Genomic DNA, 20,267 nt, shown 5'->3' with positions numbered 1-20,267 from the left:
TTAAATATTTTGAAATCAAGTTAAGTCATTAATAAGAGATGTGGGTTTATCAATACAATAATTGGAAGGGCCAAGAAGTGACCGATCACGGAGTGGCGGAAGCATTTGCTGGTCATTTCAAGTCTGTTTATGCGAGTAGTATTCCGAAATCTGGATGTTGCCTCAGTGTCAAGAAAACCGTTGTGTGATGCCCAATCCGTCGATATTCTTCCAATTGATGAGGGTGATTTATTTAGATTTATTAAGAAACCAAAGAATTCTCATTCTTTGGGTCCCGTTAATGTCCCTACATTTTTTTTAAAGGGGTGTATTGACTTTGTCAAATGCTCACTTTCATAAAATTATATATTTAATTTTACAATGTTGACGGGTATCTTTGATTGAAACTCACCATACTTATGATAATAGAATATCAATAATTGTCGACAAATACTCATTAGGTAAATTTATGATTATGTAAATACAATACAATGTCACATGTCAACAAGAAAGTCATTGAATATGTGATATTTTTGATATTTGCAAAATAAAAGTGTTGAATAACAGCTATAATTTGTCCATAAAATTCGAGTTTCTTTTACCTTCGTTGATTCTATACATGTACCATATTTTGTAAAATTGAATAGATACTTATAGGAAATGAAACATGTTGGTGTAAATAATTATGAATTGACTTTAATTGTTAAAATTCAGATTGCACAATCCGAATTGATATTTGAGATAAATAAGTAGCTACCTACAGAATAATGGCAATATTGGTTTTAATGATTCTAAATTATATTTATTATTTCTAATGCATCTTTTAAATTATGCCGATGAGTCAAATAATTGTTTCATCTTGCCATGACAATCTGACATTTAGTGAGAGAATGGTAAAAAATTGTGAATATCCGTCGGAGTAGAGTCCAGCATCACCGTTTTGAAATTTCAAAATCACTTATATTCACTAATAACGCAAACTCACCTATAACATATAATTAAACATGAATTTATAGTTATTAAATTTACATTGTATAGTTTTCATAATTTTGACATCAAAGAGGCGGACGAAACCGGTACAATTATTTAATAAAAAAAGTGATTCAGTACAAAAAATTGTGTTTTATTAAAATTATTAATGAAAAACTTCACCCAATACATCAAGAGTGCTCTTTGGTAAATCTTCAAAATGTCTGGCGAAACATTAAGGAAGTTAGGTGCCAATTTTTGTTGGTGTTGAAAGCATTTTTCCACTTAGGGGTGGGGAAGTAGCATAACAAAGAAGCAACTTGCATTACCTGTAAGCGTGTGGAGACACTGTCCAGTTATAATGTCCCACACTTTCACTGTGCTATCAGCATTTCCGGAGACCAAGATATTCGATCGCAGCTCCATCCCAGATGTGAGAGATTGATGGCCCATCAGAGTGTGTTTTAAGGCCCCTGACTCCACATCCCAAACCATGATGGAAGTATCTAATGATCCGCTAACAACGTGAACACCATCAAACTGGAAGACAAACATAAAAAATATAATATCATTATAATGGACAAAAATTTATATTTAATTATGGAATTATTAAGAATGGATAAAAATTCATAATATAATGAGTTACTACATTTGGTCATGCCTCTAATTAAACAAAAATGCACCATGATGCGTGAATCTATATAACGATTGACATGTATTTTGAGGTTTTTAGCTACTGGAAAAGCATCTAGACATTTGAGATTTTCAGCAGCAATTTCTCATCAAGCCTAGTCTTTAATTATTCCAAACATGTGCAAAGCAATTTACAAGGTTTTACACAAAGAATACATGAATTTTATTTTATCTGAATTATCTTTATTAGGTACTAAGACGTATAATTTACACTGTAACCTTCGACAAACTGAGAACAAGCACGGCTTGTGTCCCGTATCCCGCCCACATGTACTAGCTTTACCGCATAAACTGAGTTTGCACAAACCAAAGTTTCAAGTAAATCGAATTTTACGTAGGCTTCGCTTTTCGGTTTGCGCAAGCTACAGTTTTCCCGTCCATACACGGGCTTCCCGATACAATCCGGTTTGCGTAGTAAGCTTATGATAAAGCTTGAGTGTGTAGCACTTAAAGAAAATTTTCGATTTCAATTTACGATTTGATGATAATCTTAAAATGGCCATACCCGATTTGATTCTGGATCCTTTTTAAGTATGAATACATAAGAATCACAAGAACATTATTAAAGATATTTGTATTTATCTACCTGCAGACTGTACACTCGGTTGGAATGACCAGCTAATGTGTGTAGGCATTCCGCGGTCTCAGGATTCCATATTTTCACAAAGTAGTCATACGCTCCGCTAACCACTAGATTCCCGTTGTACTGAACGCATCGCACAGCAGCCATGTGGCCCACCAACACGCGCAGACACCTTCCGTCGGGGACAGACCATACGCGGAGCGTTGCATCGCGGGAACCAGAAACCACCCTAATTGGACAGAAAATAATAAATATTTGTAAGCTATTTCCACTTTTTAAAAACATTTATAAGCTTTTACTCTGGCCCTTGGGTTGGCACGATTCAATATTGAGATGAGCAATTAAATAACAAGAATTAGATATTGTATTTTTTTACTTGCAACCGAGCCTGGAATGGAAAATTATGGATTTAAATGTGGATATGTACCTGTCATTGAATAGGTGCATGCACCTCACAGTCGATGTGTGTCCAGTCAAGGTGCGGAGACAGGCTCCTGTATTTGCATCCCATACACGCAGCGTCCGATCGGTTGAGCCACTGATTACTGTACGCCCTATCATCTGTGATGACCAGACACCACCGGTGTGACCAACAAGAGTCCGCAAACACTTAAAATAAACAAATATGCATATTAACTATTTCTTTTATTCAATGAATAATTCACAAGATTTAATGTACCATTCTAATTATTGAACATACATAATTTTGAAAAACACTTTCTGAGAAAATATATTATAATCAATAGAAAAAATCTTTTTTTTTTTTTTTTAAGTAAGCCACCCCCGGCAGGGAATCGAACCCTGCATCTCCCAGGTTTACGCCCCCCAAAAGGGCCCTTGTAAACGACCCAGCTCATACACATCTGGGTTTGCCTAGATACACTCATAGAAAATCCATTCATTCATAAACAGATTATTGGAGATGCAAGTTATTGAAAATTTTAACTCTGCCTATATTGCGATGACTCACGGGTATCATACACGCAATACTGTAGTAATAATGTAAAACACTAATAAGACCATTTGTCATGGGTTCAGAGACCAGAAGCTTTATTCAAAGCTGCCGCGAGTGTTCAAAAAAATGGTTGTATCTACTTTAAATGATATCTTTATTCGGCCCATGTTCAAATCGGCAAATGATGACGCAGGTCGCAATGTTTCACCATTTTTTCTGGCAATAGTGCTGGCAATGTGCAATTTTTTGAAATATGTTAAAATAATTTATTTATTGCAGAAAGTGTTTCACATAAATAGAATTGTATAATAAGCCACTATTTCAAAAACTCTACAGACAAAACATTGTAAACATGATTATTTGTTTTTAAGGTATTATTTGATAGGTTATGAAAGAATATAATGTTTTTTTTTCATTTTGATGATTTTTTTACGTAAATATTGGTTTTTATGATGTGCCGGCCACATGTGTCCGTCGCGGCGCCAACAAGTTAATTTATTCTATTGGGCCGTGCCGGCCATTTCGCCGGTCACCTGTCCATATGTGTTGACGAGAGCATGGTGCCATTTCGCGGTCGAATTATATTTAGATTTAGATAGTATAATAAACAGAAAAGGCACAAATACGGAATAATGTTTTCAAATTGGGTAGTATAATACCTGGATACACATAAACTGGAAATATACGTATACAAACCTTATAATCATTTTTGTTATTCTATTTTTTTTATTATTTACATATTTTTTATAACTTACATTTTTATAATCTATTTAATTTTTATTTTTATATCAATAAAAACACATTTACAATTTAAAAGGAAAACTTTTTTTTTCATTATGTACATTCTTTACATTAGTGAGCCTATATTTTGTGACTGGGAAGACATATTTTCAGGCCAAGTGGCAGTAATATACAGAAGGGCCATGCCGGTCACCGCGTATCGAAAAATGCACTGCGCGCTTGCCCGCCGGCGCTGTAGAACAACTCTAAGGCAGGTCTTCTTTGCCGGTCACCGGTGACCCCCATGGCGATCAACGTGTTAAGAAAAATCTGTCACAATTTTCAATGACCGGCTCATGAAATAGTGTACTTTATTACGATTTATTGATATTTTTGTATGCCAGCACTCTGAAATCATTTCGAATTACGAAATTTGAATTAAACGTAAGGTTTTATATGAAAATAATATTCAATGGACTTTTTTTTGCGGAAATTTCTAATTACGGAGAATTTTGAATTAACCGTGTTTTTATTAACGAGGTTTTACTGTAGCAGGAAGTTAAGTTTAAGTTTTGTTTGTGTAGACAATAAAACCCATATAATATTTGAGACTCATAGGTGGTTGTTATCATAATAGATTGTGGGATGTCAGTATGTATTTTTTCTCCTTCTTTTCTTGATGTTCCAGCCTCGTTGCATAGGCCATTCACAAGAGATAATGTATTGAAATATAGTGTCAGGTGTATGAATGTGAATACAGCTCTATGTTTCGAAAATGGGTCTGTTTAGCTGAGAGCAAATGTTGCCGATGAGCCTAACAACTGCTTGGACCGACTTAACCTATTCCTCGCGCGCGTCATGTAGAGATGCCGGTGATCGCCGTATATGTGAGCCGCGAGCGTCGCCTAGAGGTGACAGTAAGTTTCTACTGCTGTATTTTCGTTATTTGGTAAGCAACAGAGACGAAATTTGACCCATATCGACTTCCTTCAAAATACAAATAATCAGTTTTGTCGATTCAAATATCTCCGCTAGTTGGTTGCGCAATATGCGCAGGCGTGTGATGTCATTTCCGACTTCGGCTTTGTTTGGAATAGTGCGGTGATACTATTTCAACAGTGTGTGTCTGGTTTCGTACGGTTATCGATACCATTCAGTTTCGGCTTTTATAAAAATACTTTGAATACGCGATTCTGTGATTAAGTGTAATTATTTTAATCATAATATTGGAGATTTCATACATTTTACCCATTGAAATTAGTGGAAAATGTGTGTAAAAGTAGTATTTTAAATTTCAATAATATAATTTCGAATTCACAGATTCTTCATATATATTTTTATATACATTTGTAATAGTGACAATAAGTTCGTGTAGGTACATTGTGTAGTGAAATATTTAAAGTTAATTTTTGTACATTGCGATCAAAATGTCTGCGCGTGATAGTGTATCCGATGAGGAAGCCCAAGAATCCATTGAATACTTGGATTCCGATTATGAAATGGAAACTGATGATGAAGGAGAAACAGGGCTGGCAGAACCACACAATATTGACGACCCTTCTGATGTTGACCATAATGTGGGAGAGGCTTCCACTTCCACCTCTGGACATGAAGCACCAGAGGCTTCCACTTCCACCTCTGGACATGAAGCACCAGAGGCTCCACGTCAACCGTGGACCGCGGGACCATTTGTGCCAATTGTGTATGACTTTGACAGTTTTAACACTGGTGTTAATCCAAGTGTAGGCTTGAATGAGAATTCAAGTGAAATGGAGTTTTTCACACACTTTTTAAATGAAGATATAATGGGTAAAATAGTGAACTTTACCAACGGCTATCACGATCATCTGACCAACACACAAGTCCACACACCTAACGCCCGAATTCATAACTGGTATGATACTTCCATAAGCGAATTGTACATATTTTACGCTGTTACCCTATTGATGACGAGAAACCGCCGTCTTACAATAGAGGAACACTGGAGTACCGACCCTTTGTTAGATGCAAAAATTTTTAGCCAAACGATGGTCAGAGATCGTTATGAGCTAATTTTGCAAATGCTTCACTACTCTGACAGTGAAACCCCTGCCGGTGATAGACTTTACAAAATTAGAACACTTCTTGACCACTGCAGAAATTTGTTCAAAGACTCGATGTTGCCGAATGAAAACCTCTGTATAGATGAAAGTATTATAGTATTTAAAGGACGACTTATATTTAAGCAGTTTATACCTTCAAAAAGACATAGGTTTGGGATTAAGTTATTTGTTATTTGTGATGTTGAAACTGGATATATTTTAGATTTTATAATTTATTGTGGCGACGGAACTGAAATTACCGATAGTGAAAAGTTGGGTGTGTCTGGGGCTGTTGTGACCACATTGATGAGGGATTATTTTGGCAAAGGCCATAAACTTTTTTGCGACAATTGGTACAGCAGCCCAGAATTATTTGAACATTTGTTTAAACAAAAAACAAATGCGTGCGGGACAGTTCGCAGCAATCGGAAGCAAATGCCGAAAATTCAAAAATTAAAAAAGGGTGAAATAAAATCTTTAAACCGACACCCTTTGCTTGTGTTGAAATGGCATGACAAAAGGGAGGTACACATGATAACTACCATGCACGACGACTCAATGGTGCCCACACATAAAACCAATAGAGCCACGGGACTACCCATTATAAAACCGAAGTGCGTTGTTGATTACAACAAAAACATGGGCTCTGTCGATAAAGTTGACATGATGTTGAGTAGTCTGTCGTGCATGCGAAAAACAATTAAGTGGTACAAAAAAGTTGGTTTCCACATCATTGATTTATTTTTATTAAATGCTAGTATTATTTACACAGTCATAACCGGTAAAAAAACTTCTTTGGCCGATTTTCAGATTAAAGTAATTCGTCAATTAATAGAAAAATATGGTAGTGCCTCAAAACCTTCAACATCATTAAATATACCTTCTTCCAGTAATAATCCAAAAAGAATGTTAAAAACCGAACTTTTAAAACATTTGCCACGTCAAGTTCCCCCAACTGAGAAAAAAGTCAAAGCATTTAGGCGGTGTCGGGTATGTTCCCAATCTACCATTAAAAATACAAAAAGAAAAATGACAAATATTATGTGTCGAGAATGTGATGTAGCTTTGTGCCCTCAGCCCTGTTTTTACGATTACCATGAAACTATTAAATTTTAAATTCTTGTCCGATAAAATTTTATGTTTTGTGTTTTGAAATAACCCCTCAATAATAAATAAAGTGATTTCGTAATATTTTTTATGTGCTCTGTAAAATATTAATGTGTTCTGTGTTTGAAGTGGGGTTCCCACGTGCCCTAATAAACTTGTCATCGGCGCAAGTGTCCATGCCACTTGAAGTACGACCGTGGCCGCCTGGTATGTACCTATGCATGGTTTTTTTACTATGGGACGTGTTTGTTCAAGCTATATCGCCCCATTTAAGTTGTATTTGTTTATTTTTAGATGTCGTAAAATTATTAGGAATGTATATTTATCGGTTCTACTGCTTCTCGGATTTTTAATGACAGTTTTTAACGAGTTATGATATGATTTATGATTCGTAAAAATCACGCCGCTGACAAATGATATACATTGGGGCGACCATTGGCGCGACGAAAAGGTTAAGCATCTCTTCCCTCTCAGAGCACATTCACGGACATTCCCAGAGGATGTAGTTTCCATCTTGTAGTTCTCTGCCACATGGACATGTTGGCCAGGTTACAAGTCCAAGGCGAATCCACCATGGCCTGTCAAAAACTGACTGAAAACTGATAACAGTGACAGACCAAAAATCTATTACGACAATAAAACCCACCGTCCATGCCTAAATAATGTAATAATAAAATTTCAACTCACCCGTCCAGTTAAAGCCGACCATACTTTCAAGGTAGTGTCATCGGAACCACTTAAGATCTTATTTCCATAAAATTGCAGGCAGGTTATAACATGATCATCGTGACCTTTCAAGATTTTCGGTGACGCCATAGACTTCTTTAACCAGTTCTTTTCGATGGTGTGCTGTCTCATGAATGCAGCTTTCCACGTGCTCTCAGACAAGGGGTTGGACCTCATACTCCTCGGTAATGTCACTATATCGATCCGTCTGCATTGTTCTTTCCAAAGAAGGTTGTCATCTGCTAGATATCTGAAAAATACAATTATTAACCAATGAGGAACATACTATGATAACAATGGTTGTGTCTAACTGTATCACTATTTTACAGGACGGCAGAAACAAATTATTGAAATCGGTTAGGTTGAAATTGTAAATCAAAATGATGATTTTTACAATCTCGTCATAAACGAATTCAACGAATATTCTGTAAAAGTTTTAGCTCATTCGGAAAGAGACAGAAGCAGAATTATATATTGGAAAGATATTTCAGTAGTTGAATTTAACATTAGGCTTGGATTATTATAACATATGGAAAATATTAGACTGAATCGAATAAACAATTACTGGAAAAAACACCACCTCATCAATCTAAAAGCTTTCTCTCAATATAATTATGTCACAACACAGAATTTTGTTTTCTCCGGACATTGCACTTCAATAAACATTAGAGATGACACTTTTAGTTTAGACAAAATTCAGTCACTGATAAATTTCTTCAATGACAAAATGAATGTTATATATGAACCTCGAAAACATCTGTCTATCGACGAGTCACTAATGTTCTGGAGAGGAAAGTTAAGATTTCGTAAGTACATAAAGGGCAAAAAAACCAAATATGTGATAAAAATATATATGTTGGAAGAATCAAGTGGTATTGGCTTTAAAACTAATTATATATGGTGGGCGCCGCTGACAAAGAGTTGGATGGGAAAGACCAAACCAATAAGGTTGTCAAAAAATTGATGGATGGAAAGACTGAAGTAGAACATTCTCTATTTATGGCAAACTATTATAACAGTGTTCCTTTACGAAGAAGAATAACTAAATAAAGGAATGAAAATCACCGGAACACTCAGAAGTAACCGAAAATGTAATAAATTAGTGATAAAAAATTGAAAACCGGAGAATCCATTAGTCAATAAACGGATCGCGGAATATGTGTGAACAAGTGGGTCGATTATGTCAGAATTCGATGGTGAGTCGAGAAACCCAGGTTTTGTCTGGATCCGTATTTTAGACTATACCATAAGTATAATTGAGAGTGACATATTGTGACAGACAAACTTTCAGTATTTTTCAACCATAAGTTATAATATTGACAAAACATTAAAAACCACTGCCTATTTAGGTTACATGTTAGTTGTACATAAAACATTTCACCGTGGCACAGTTCGCCATGAGCTTTCTTATCGGAAAGAGATGACTTTTATTAGAATTCTAATTTTCCAATTTTATTAGATTCAATATGAACATTACTACAATTCAATTCAATTTTGGCAAAATTCATGAATTCAAGAATGAAAACCTAACCAAACTAGTAATCCAGTATATCGGCTATTTTCAAAATTGGCTGGCTTCCTGTAAAGTGTAAACTGACAAAAACCGTGTTTTATTTAGACATGAATTTTATGTCCTATACGACCCAAAGAGGTCAGACGGTCCTTAATACACGACCATATATTTCCGATACAACATTTCACGGTGATGTGTGATACGGCGAACTACATACGTACAAGTTTCCGGACACGACATGTTTATATGTGTTTATCTTAGACCCGGAATGAGTGACGTCGGCACGCGTATGCACATATGCATAAAGAACAGTCCGCACTAACATCGCTAAATTTTTTTTATAATTTCATATTTTTAATACAGTTTTCAGGTTTTGAAAATTACTATTATTTCAACATCTTGATATTTTTCGCGATTTTTGAAAACGTGTTAACGAGAACAAAAACATTTCAAATTAAACAAATCTTTATTTTCTATAAAAATCTATGTTTAAATTAAATAAATAAAGTCTATAAATAATTACAACATAAAAAGAACTTTTTATACACAATGTTTTTAAATCTTCTATTGAACCATATAAACTTGACTTGACCAGCTTAAACGATCAAAAAAATTTGTACTTGACATGTCATATTGATTTCCATAGTAACGCACGTATATATTAATAACTTGGTTGCTAGGACCCGAGCCCTAGCAAGCAATAATGGTGTCAAAATAACTTTAAATACACAACGGAATTAACTGAAAATGAATTCAATTCTACTTAAAGATGGCTAAAAGTATTAAAAAAATGCATTGGCATCGTGTTCTGATATATTCTAAAAGTTTCAAATGTCTGGCTAGTCGGGAAGTTAGTTAAAAATCGATTGCAAGATTTGTACCGGACAAACAACCACCGGACAAATAAGAATACGAGCTGAGAAAAACGTTGTAAAATACATTACATCAATGAATTTTCAAGACACCAATTTTTAAACTAATTTTTAATGATAAAAATAACACGTAATAAAATGAAATTCTTACAAAATAGGCAATTTATAATCTTTGAATTTTAAAATAATATCTATTTATCTTGCTAATGGTTTTAGATAACTACATCTTCATTGAATGAAATACTTGATTGTATTATAATGTTTCATTCGAACTCCACTGGAGTAGCACTGCAGTTTTCCCAAAATTGAAAATATTAAAACTCAATTTACCTCCAATATCTGCATGTTTCAGCTGCTCTCAACAGGTCACGAGGTTCTAAGTAGCCCAAGACAGCTAGAGCCAATTCTCTAGGCAGGAGTGATATGAAATCTCGTTGGAATAACGGCTCAATTGCTTGCATCATATGACGAACTTGATCAGCTGCACAGCGTCCGATCAAGAGGTCGATGGCTTGGAGTCTCTCCGTTCCAGACCACAAAGTAAACCTTCGATAATAAAACAATATCATTTTTTTTCAAGAACCATATTAATGAAATCAAAGCAAAAAATAATAAATAGCAGGGAATAAGCCAAATTTTTAACCACATCATTACGAGTAGACACGCGACTTGACAAGAGGAAACTAATACATAATAATCCATAGTAGTCCATCAAATATATTATTTAAATCAGGCATGCCCAACCAGTGGCCCAAGGCCCAATTGAAGTTTTCAGATTTCTATATTTTGGTATTCATACAACACAAAAAAATTCTCATAAATTAACCACATTTATATTATATTTTGTGAAATTAGAACTTTCTTGTTGTGCTGCATGCTAGTACCTATTTTTATGCTTATGCCGGCTCCACACACTCCATACATAATAGTGACTGTAATTTTTTTTTTTAAATATACTGACGAAGAAACAATATTTAAACATTGATCAAAGAATTCGAACCCAGATTCGCATTTATGTAAAAAAAGCATGAGGAAATGTTCATAATATTCTAAACTCCATTTAGCGTGGAGGCGGAATCAGCGCCTCCAAATTTACAAATGGAGCTAATAGAACTTCAGTCAAGCATAGAGTTAAAGTGTATGTTCGAAGGGAATAAGCTTGAGTTTTATAAGAAATATATTATCCTCGAAGATAAATTTCCAAAATTAAAACGACTGTCAATGTGCATTACAGCAGCATTTTGTACTACATGTTGCTGCGAATCGTTGTTTTCGAAATTAAATGTAGTAAAAGCGAAGTGTCGCAGCAGGTTGCTCAGTGAAAACACGACCAATCAACTGCGATGCGCGTTGGCTAAATTACCATTCGATATGAAAAAGTTATCAAACAAAATACAAAAACAAGTGTTACATTAATTATAAGGTAATAAAATATTTTGAATAAGTTCTTTGTTTTACTTTTTTTAATGTGTGGCCCACCTAAGCTCAGTAATATTTTTTTTGGTCCACCAAATGATTTGGGTTGGGCACCCCTAGTTTAAATAGCTACCCAGTTGTGCTACTGAATGAGGCACTATGTAACAAATTTACCATGGTTTCAATTAGTATTCATGAGTTGACGACATATTTGTATTGTATTCAGAGTGACTTAACAAAATCCTATCTTACCTAGTCAACCAATGCCGTGCTTCTGGTGGGTATTCCGCAGTATTAGTAGTTCGGGAGTCCAAAGTAGGATCCACATAGTGCTTCTTTGTTGAAGAACAGCTCGATGGACTTTCTACTTTGCGTTTACGCTATAAAAAGTAAATAAACAATGAATATCTCAGGTATAAGTAGTAAGTATAAGTACACAAATAATCAATAATTTTAAAACCCATCTACCCTAGTACCCGATGAGGATTTTTTTTGAAATGTGCCATGGTAGAGCGAAACATGATTCATGTTTACTTTTTGTGGAATTTATTCTTTTTAACAATCTTTGACACAGTCATGTCCGGGCCCGGGCAATACCCAGCTCGGGAACGGCCTGGAGTAGCATAAATCAGCCTCAATGAGCTGTCATTCAAACAGCAAAAACTTATTATCTTGGAAAATCCATTTTAAAAATTCCTCAAAATAATTTATCTACTCCTTAACTGAAATCTCGTCCTAAGATGAAAATGCAAAGTTAGGCCATTCGCTCATGCAGAAACTAAAATCTGACGAACTGGTTGGTGATGGAGCTCATAAACTGGCCAGTGACTGATGCTTCGCACACTGCGATACTCAAACCTAATAATCTCATAACCTCAAACTGTCAAACCCATTGTCTTTCCTACTTCACTATATGCTTTTTATCTTTGGAATATTCTGGCAGCCTGTAATTATACAGGCAGGAGTATTTCTCAACATCTGCCACATATTTTAAATTAAAAATCGGTTCGCCCATCTTTTGACGTCTTGACTTGTTTTGCTTGTTTAGTTCAGTTCAGTGCTACCAATTTTGGTAAGAAAATATGATTTTACATCAAATCTACTGATATTGATACCATTGTTTTATGGGTGACTGGAAACTGGGAGACTAGCATGTCGTGTCTCTTCCGTTTCGGTCGCGGACGTTTTGAAACTAAGAGATTCCAGTCTTGCCGTCAGCAAGTCGCCATTGAAATACATTTGAATTTCAGTCTTGTCTTTTATGAGTATTCACGTGAGCAGATGGCCTTGACCTGACATACTATGGATTCCCAAACACTATACGAAATCGGATGGCTGATAAGTATACCCATAGGTTGTATACAGCAGAACTGGGAAGACTCAAAAAGACCGGAGAACGACAGAGATTTTTGGAAACATCGTGTGGTGTTCACATGGCCCACTAAGGAGGTGGTGTAGGAAGTAAAAAAAAAATTAAATGAATAAGTACCAAAAGCCTGGAGTTTTCATCTGCTGAATGATATTGAGCTTCGCTGTCTGATGCACTGAGCATCGTCATTTCATCATCACACGTCTGCCTATTATCTATGCAACTATCTTCATCCTCCTATGAACAAAAATACAATGTTAATATAATAACACAGAGTTTGGACTATTACTAGGCTGTCTTATGAACTTTTTGTATTACGATTCCACAATGTTTTCAGTGTAGTTGAATTGATAGTCGAAGAAAAATTAATGTTCTATACATTAGCGCATTAAAACATTATGGCTATAAAGTAATATTATAGCCACCATCACCTGCAGCTATTTTATCGTTTCGGTATTATGTGACATGACATGTATTTTTTTTAATGTTTATCAAAATATCCAAAATAATGATGGTTTAGTGTACAATGGAACCCCGATCTACCGTTTTCGCATAAATCGTTTATCCGCACGGATCGTTCATTTTTGAAAGTCCCGCCAAACACCCATAAGAACAATATTAAATTATTCCGCATCAACCGTTCCCTGATTTATCGTTTTCCTCTATCATCTAAATATTATGGTCCCATCACAAATATTATCCCGATTGACCGTTTTTGTTGAATATTTTTCATTTCGCTTTCGTAGAATTGTTTATGATACATACAGACCTTTCAGTCACGTCGCTTTGCATTGGTCGATTGGTGCTCAGGCTTGCCTCGCATCTCGTATCACGAATTTTTATAAGTCGCAACTAAAATGCCCCCCATGAAGAAAACTAGAACTCTAGATGAGGAACTGAAAATAATTCAAGACTTCGAAAAAAATACAGGAGAAAAACGAGTTTTTTTTTTTTTTTAAATATATATGTCCCGCATTTATCGTTTTTTTTTTAGGGTTCCTTGAAAACGGTAGAATCGAGGTTTCACTGTTGATTGCCTATCAATGTACAACAATTGACACGGTCTAACCTTTTCTCGGCAGATACAGATTTGGTTTTGATATGAATTGTCATTACCATCCATTCATACCAAATTCAAAGTTCAATGTATATTTTAGAAATATCTGCACATTCAATATTGGATCAATTGTATTTCAGATAGTGTTGAAATTCTTGCAGTTTTTATCAGCTGATGTGAGCGAATAGTTGCGATAATGAAGCTTTCTACAAATGAATCTTCACTTTCATACAATCTCATACAGTCTATATGGAGAATGCTTTTGGTTATTAAACATTTTATTTAAAATCTATATATATAAAAATGAATGTTTGTTTGCTTGTCCCGTATGCGCTCCTATACCATTCATCCGATTGCGATGAAACTTTGTTAAGTTGTTGTGTGCACACCCGCGAAGGTTTCTGAATTAGAAAAACCATCTTCTTCTTCGATAAAATGGTTGGGTGTGCTTTTCAAATAACCCTAAAATGGAAAGCCAAAATACTCTTTCAAATGTAACGAATTAAAAAATAAATACATAAAGTTCACAGATTTAATCGATATGAGTTTTTCTCATTTTTCTCAAAACTACCTAAAATTGTTTTTCTCGGAACTATCTAAAATTGTTTTAGGGGTTTTTGAAACTAGCGCTTCATTTAGTGATGTGAAAGTGTAATTTGTGACTATCAATTATTTGAACTTCCAATACTGTATTTTAGATTTTATAATTGTATTCCTCCATTTGTATTTCAAACACAAATAGCATTTTCATAAACTTATGACACTACGGGCTGTAATGTAACTGAGATAAAGAAAACAAGATAGGATTATAAAAAAAAAAAAAGTAATATATCATGTGTGAATGCAGCTTTAGTCACTATTTGCTTTCTAGTCTCAACAAGTATTGTGAGTCATCCGTATTTGGAGTGGTAAGGTGTCTAAAAATTATACAATATTTTCATTTATTGACAATAAATGGTAGCAATCCTCGCCCGGATTTTTAAAAACATCGTAGCATGCAAAGGGTTGAATTCGCCTGAAGTAGTCTCATATAAATATAACACTAAATTTACAAGATAAAAAGAACTTTTTATATACCACGTTTTTAAATTTTCTGTTGAATCATATAAACTATTAACCCTTAACACTCGAGTGCCGCCATATCGGCGGCATTAGAAGTTTCCCGTATTACTCGAGTGCCGCCGTAGCGGCGGCACCGCCTATAAAGTCATTTTTTGTAATATTTTCAGAAATTTATATAATGCGATTTCAATCAAGTTAGAATGAATAATAATAGGTTATTACATTTATCTGAGAAAGAAGTCGGCAAAAGAATACTGCGTGCCTAATTTCAACATAGTATTTTTATCGGAATCTTCTCTTTTTTTATTCGTAGGTCGTCGCTTGCAAGCAATGTTTTTTTGTCACATAAATTTTATTTATTGAACGTTCCCAGACTAGAGTGAAGTGTTTGTCACGCATGATTTTGAAGTGTGTTTATATTTTTTATTGGTTCTCGCTTGCGCAGGGGCGTCTCGTATAGTTTACAGTTTTATATTTGAATACTGTTTTTGATGACAATACTTACTAGTATATTATGCCGATTCGGAACCTATATAATGTGAAATACTCTAATGAGTCAAATGAAAATTATTACGTATCGATTTATTATTTTTTGAGAAATCTTTTGATAATGTGTACCGCACTGGGAATGAGTTGTTATGAGCCCGAAACTAATTTAGGAAATTTACGAGACAGCCGCTTATATTACAAGTGTATTTGAAGGCAATTCATTTGTATCATATTTATAGTCATAATGGACGATTTACACTTTATAGCCAGTTCTCTACATACCGCTATTTCATTACGATTCTGTGATAAGCCAGGATTACATATTGGAGATTGCTTTGTGAAATACCACACAATGAAGAATTATAAATAAACTAAAAATAAGTACAGTATATTCATTATAAATTTATTTTACAGAATAAAAAAAAAAAATTTTTTTTACATTTTTTTCACCAATTAAATGTTTTATATTGAAATTATGCTTTGTGCGGGAAAAAGTCTCGAGTGGGTGGTATGTACCTATAAAAAAATTTCGAGTGGAAAAGGTTAATAAATACTTTTTTTTGTACTTGATAGAAATACTGAATAAATATAGAATACTGAAATGTCATTTTGACATTTCATATTGATTTCCATAGTAACGCACGTATATATTAATAATTTAGTTTAGTGTTTTACTTTTTATGAATTTTTTCCAAAATAACTTTCCATACAAAACAGAATTAACTGAAAATGATTCAATTCTGCTTAAAGATGGCTAAAATTATTAAAAAATGCATTGTCGTTGTGTTCTAATATATTCTAAAAGTTTCAAATGTCTAGCCAGTCGGGAAGTTAGTTAAAAATCTTCAATCGTCCAATACAAATTTTGGACAAACAAGAAAAAATTTGTACTGGACAAACAAGAATACGAGCTAATAAAAACGTGGTAAAATAATATCATTCTAAACTAATGTGGCTTCAAAATATCTTCTTATTTTTGTTCAAGACTGGCAGGTCTGTCTTATTAAAATTTTTGGGAAGATGAGTTTTACGCTTCCATCTTGAGTCCCATCCTTTGAGTGCATTCAAAAATTCTCTTCACTGTCTTCCTTACCTCACCACTTCCTCAACTATAAATAAATATTCAATGCAAGCTAAAACACCTGACTATAAGAAATCATTAAAATTCTTCTTCAGGTTACAGATTTCTATTGCTGGATATAATATAATATGCCTCCCACATTTTTTCAATTCTGTTCAGTCCTGTACCTCTGTACCTTCTACATCAAACTATTTCACCTAGCGTTGATGTCATTTATTGATCTAGTAGAGCGCCTTCTCCGCTGGTCATTTCATCTACTGACGTGTTGGGCCTACTACCACTTCGAATTTATAATCTATAGCTTCAAAGCACTGAACAGATAATAAATAAAATTATGATAGGCTATATTCAATACACTACATTTTGATGCAGGGTTTTGAATGTGTGAGTGTCCTACGAAAATTAAACACATTATGCACGTGCAATAGTGTGTGTAATACACCAATATTAAATGAGCGTCAACACATTAACCGAGAGCAGTTGTCAGTATTCGATGTATGAGATATTCTTGACACGTGTTTAAGTTTATCCCGGATTCTTCCATACTCGAGATCGGTTACCTGCTACTCCTTACCCGCTAGGTATTTCAGTTGCCATTATTTCTGAGTTCAAAGGCAGAAACTGCCACTAATCCACAATGTGAATTTTCTCAAATATGTTTTCCTAATAAAAAAAGAATTGTGTTTTACATACCGATACATGATTTGATATACATGTACAAATAGCTTCCTCCTCTTCTCCTTCTCCTGAATCAGGATCTTCATAATCGGAGAACAGCATGCTCTGAAAGGAAAATATTGTTTGTGTAAGTATAATTTTATAGTTTAAAATTAATACTATCGTCTCTTCATACTTAACAGGATTTCTATCTTCAAAATTCACCTGAATTTCATATAATTTTTGATCAGTTGTACCTACACATAATATCACATAAAGATAGATGTATGGTTGACATCAAAAGGATAATAAGAATAGCAACAAAACACTATGTCGAAGGTGCAACCAATTTGAAACAGCAAAAAGATTATCAAAGTGACTAAAATGTGATTACATAATAAAAAAAATTATCTTCCGAATTTATGAATAGCAGTAATGTTTTTTCATGAACGGGCTGGATGAACATGCACAGTTGTCCGGTGATCCAACACACTACCAGTCTCTTCAATGCTTGAGAATATATAAAGCCTTCAGTTGTGCGATGATTTCTATTGAAATCAGACCTTAATTTTCGCAGAACGACAACAGAAGATTTGCCATTTTCGTAGTATGATTGTACGATTTTTATGGGCTCTACGGTAGAGAAACGATCCATTGTGTTAAAAGGTAGACTTTCAACTGACGATATGCCAAAAAGTATATATGTAAAACATTCGACAGGACTGAAACTCGAATGAGTTGGATAATTAAAATACTAAATATGTATAACAAATTTTAAAAAATTATATTTTTTTATGTTTTAATTAACTTGAAAAATATCTAAACGACCTATATAGGTATATAAAAACTAATCTTACAGTTTGAACCGGTGAACCGGTTAGTTAGTAAAAAAAAAAGTGCTAACCGCGTAGTATTTTCTCTCCGGTTAATTGGAGGCCCTACTTTTACAGTAACAGCAAAAGAAAGACAGACTCTAACTCTTATGAAATGTGATGGTGGAGGCGGATGCCGAGTCTCATAGGCAGCCAAGTAAACAAACAAGTCCATCATCAGAGAACTCTACATTCAAGACAATCTCTTCAGTTTACCTGTGGACGATGGCAACCTGAAAAACTCGTGACATTTGAAGAGGACTATGAAGTTCTCAATTCATATGAAAGAAAGATCAATAGTGCCACAGGTTTTCCACTGATACAGGTTCTGCAAGGCGCTGAATACTGAAAGGTTAGTGCCAAGCTTTACAATGTCTGTCAGTCAAATCAACCAGGTCACAATCTTGTCATGAGGTCTCAACGAAGAAGGAATAAAGTATATTTTTATAGTGAAGAATTAATGCTATTATCTGAGGATACACTTACATGAAATTAAATTTATGAAAAACTTAACTATGGAATTGATTTATTTAAATTCAATTGATGTAGAAGTAGATAAATGATTTCGATGGCTATTTTTTTGTGGTTATGAAGAATTTTTACTAATTATCATTTTTTTTATCGACTAAATTGTAAAGCAATATCGTACTTACATGGTGGATCGGGACAGTGGAAGCGGGTGTCACTGTATCATCGGCTACTGGCAAATCCTTGGTGTCCGAACCTCGGCTGGTTCCCTGTCCGGTTTGCTCCATGTCTCCAATGCTGTCTCTTTTTTCTTTCATACCGTCATTCAAATTATTATCAGTATTGTCTACATTTTGGTTGGCATTATCCGAAATTCTACGGCAGTCATCGCTCAAATTGAATTCGTTTGAAGATGGTAAATCATTCTTCTCAACATCGAGGCATTTGTCCATGGACGAGTCAGACTGACCATCGATTGACTGCCTTGTACTAGCATCACACCCATCATGATTTTTACCGCACGATGTTCTCTGCTCGGTGTCGTCAAGTGTTTCTTCACCCTCGAATAATTTGTATTTTGGTATAGACGAAGGCCTTACAGGTTTAGGTGGGGTAAAATTCATGGTATATATATGGTTTTTCTTGAGACAACAGTTATCAGGAGTGCTAGTCTTTTTCGTGTTGCATAGCTGAGATTGTGTTTCTGAAACATTTGATTTAAGACTACCCTCGGGAGTAAATTCTTCATTTTTTGTGTTCAAAATAAGGCTACATATAGTTTCAGAACTGGATGCTAAGCTAGAATTGGCACTGGACAAAGAAGATGAGGTAAGGCGCCGTGCGTCCACTATCACTCCTGTGCACTGGTTTATCAGTCTGTTCTCTTCCTCAAAGTCTTCCCGTTCTATTTCATCGATGGGGTCGCTTGAAAGGTTTTGCAGTGACTGGGGTTCATCGGGCGCACTACTGCCAGAGCTGTCAAGCTCATCGCCAGTCTCAATTTCAGTCTTCCTCTCTACTATGTGTGTTGAAGAGGGGACATGGTTCGTCCCCTCATTACAATCAAAGTATTTTCGTGAACATGATGGTTCCATACTAGATGCAATCTGGAAAAAAAACAATATGTCAAATTAGGCTCTTTATTCCACATATCCAATCCAGACAGAGGAAATAATTGTTCTTCTTGTAGACCTCATAAATCTAAAAAAAAATTCAAGTGACAGCAAAACCGTCTATAGTGAAACAATTTAACCTCAAATCTACACAGAAATTAGACAGGACTAATGTGATTATTGTTACAGTTGCTATTGTTAACTGTACAGGTAACCATTCATCGTGACCCTGGTGAGTGCGGATTCGTTATATTGCGACATTTTTTTTAAAATTGGAAATTGTGGAAAGTGGAAGTTATCCACCAAATTTAATTGTTAATGTGGATCAGACGGGATTTCCATAGAGAAGACTGCTTCTAGATTTAAAGCATCCAAGGATCGTCTAACTCTCCTTCTCTCAACTCATTGAAGAAACTGATGGAGGTCATTGAGGTGCCATGCTTGTATGTTGGAAACAATTTAATATTATGAAACTTATCAGAAACA

General features: G+C 34.8%; 1 protein-coding gene across 1 annotated transcript in view; it reads right to left on the bottom strand.

The window, feature by feature from the left end:
• Window positions 1-20,267, bottom strand: part of LOC147079973 (F-box/WD repeat-containing protein 7-like) — a 38,574-nt gene that overhangs the window by 9,822 nt on the left and 8,485 nt on the right. The window contains exons 3-11 of the mRNA XM_085947380.1: window positions 18,855-19,775; window positions 17,366-17,455; window positions 13,104-13,220; window positions 11,867-11,994; window positions 10,529-10,744; window positions 7,775-8,063; window positions 2,652-2,833; window positions 2,228-2,453; window positions 1,278-1,488 (exon numbers count right to left, since the gene is read on the bottom strand). Of these exons, the coding sequence (XP_085803506.1) occupies window positions 1,278-1,488; window positions 2,228-2,453; window positions 2,652-2,833; window positions 7,775-8,063; window positions 10,529-10,744; window positions 11,867-11,994; window positions 13,104-13,220; window positions 17,366-17,455; window positions 18,855-19,763 (2,368 nt within the window). The 5' untranslated portion in view covers window positions 19,764-19,775. The remainder of the gene's footprint in view (window positions 1-1,277; window positions 1,489-2,227; window positions 2,454-2,651; window positions 2,834-7,774; window positions 8,064-10,528; window positions 10,745-11,866; window positions 11,995-13,103; window positions 13,221-17,365; window positions 17,456-18,854; window positions 19,776-20,267) is intronic.

This window comes from Rhyacophila brunnea, unplaced genomic scaffold, assembly GCF_057557595.1.
Source record: "Rhyacophila brunnea isolate RB1 unplaced genomic scaffold, BYU_Rbru_1.0 scaffold_1, whole genome shotgun sequence".
NCBI lineage: Eukaryota > Metazoa > Arthropoda > Insecta > Trichoptera > Rhyacophilidae > Rhyacophila > Rhyacophila brunnea.
This window is presented reverse-complemented; position numbering and strand designations above follow the sequence as displayed.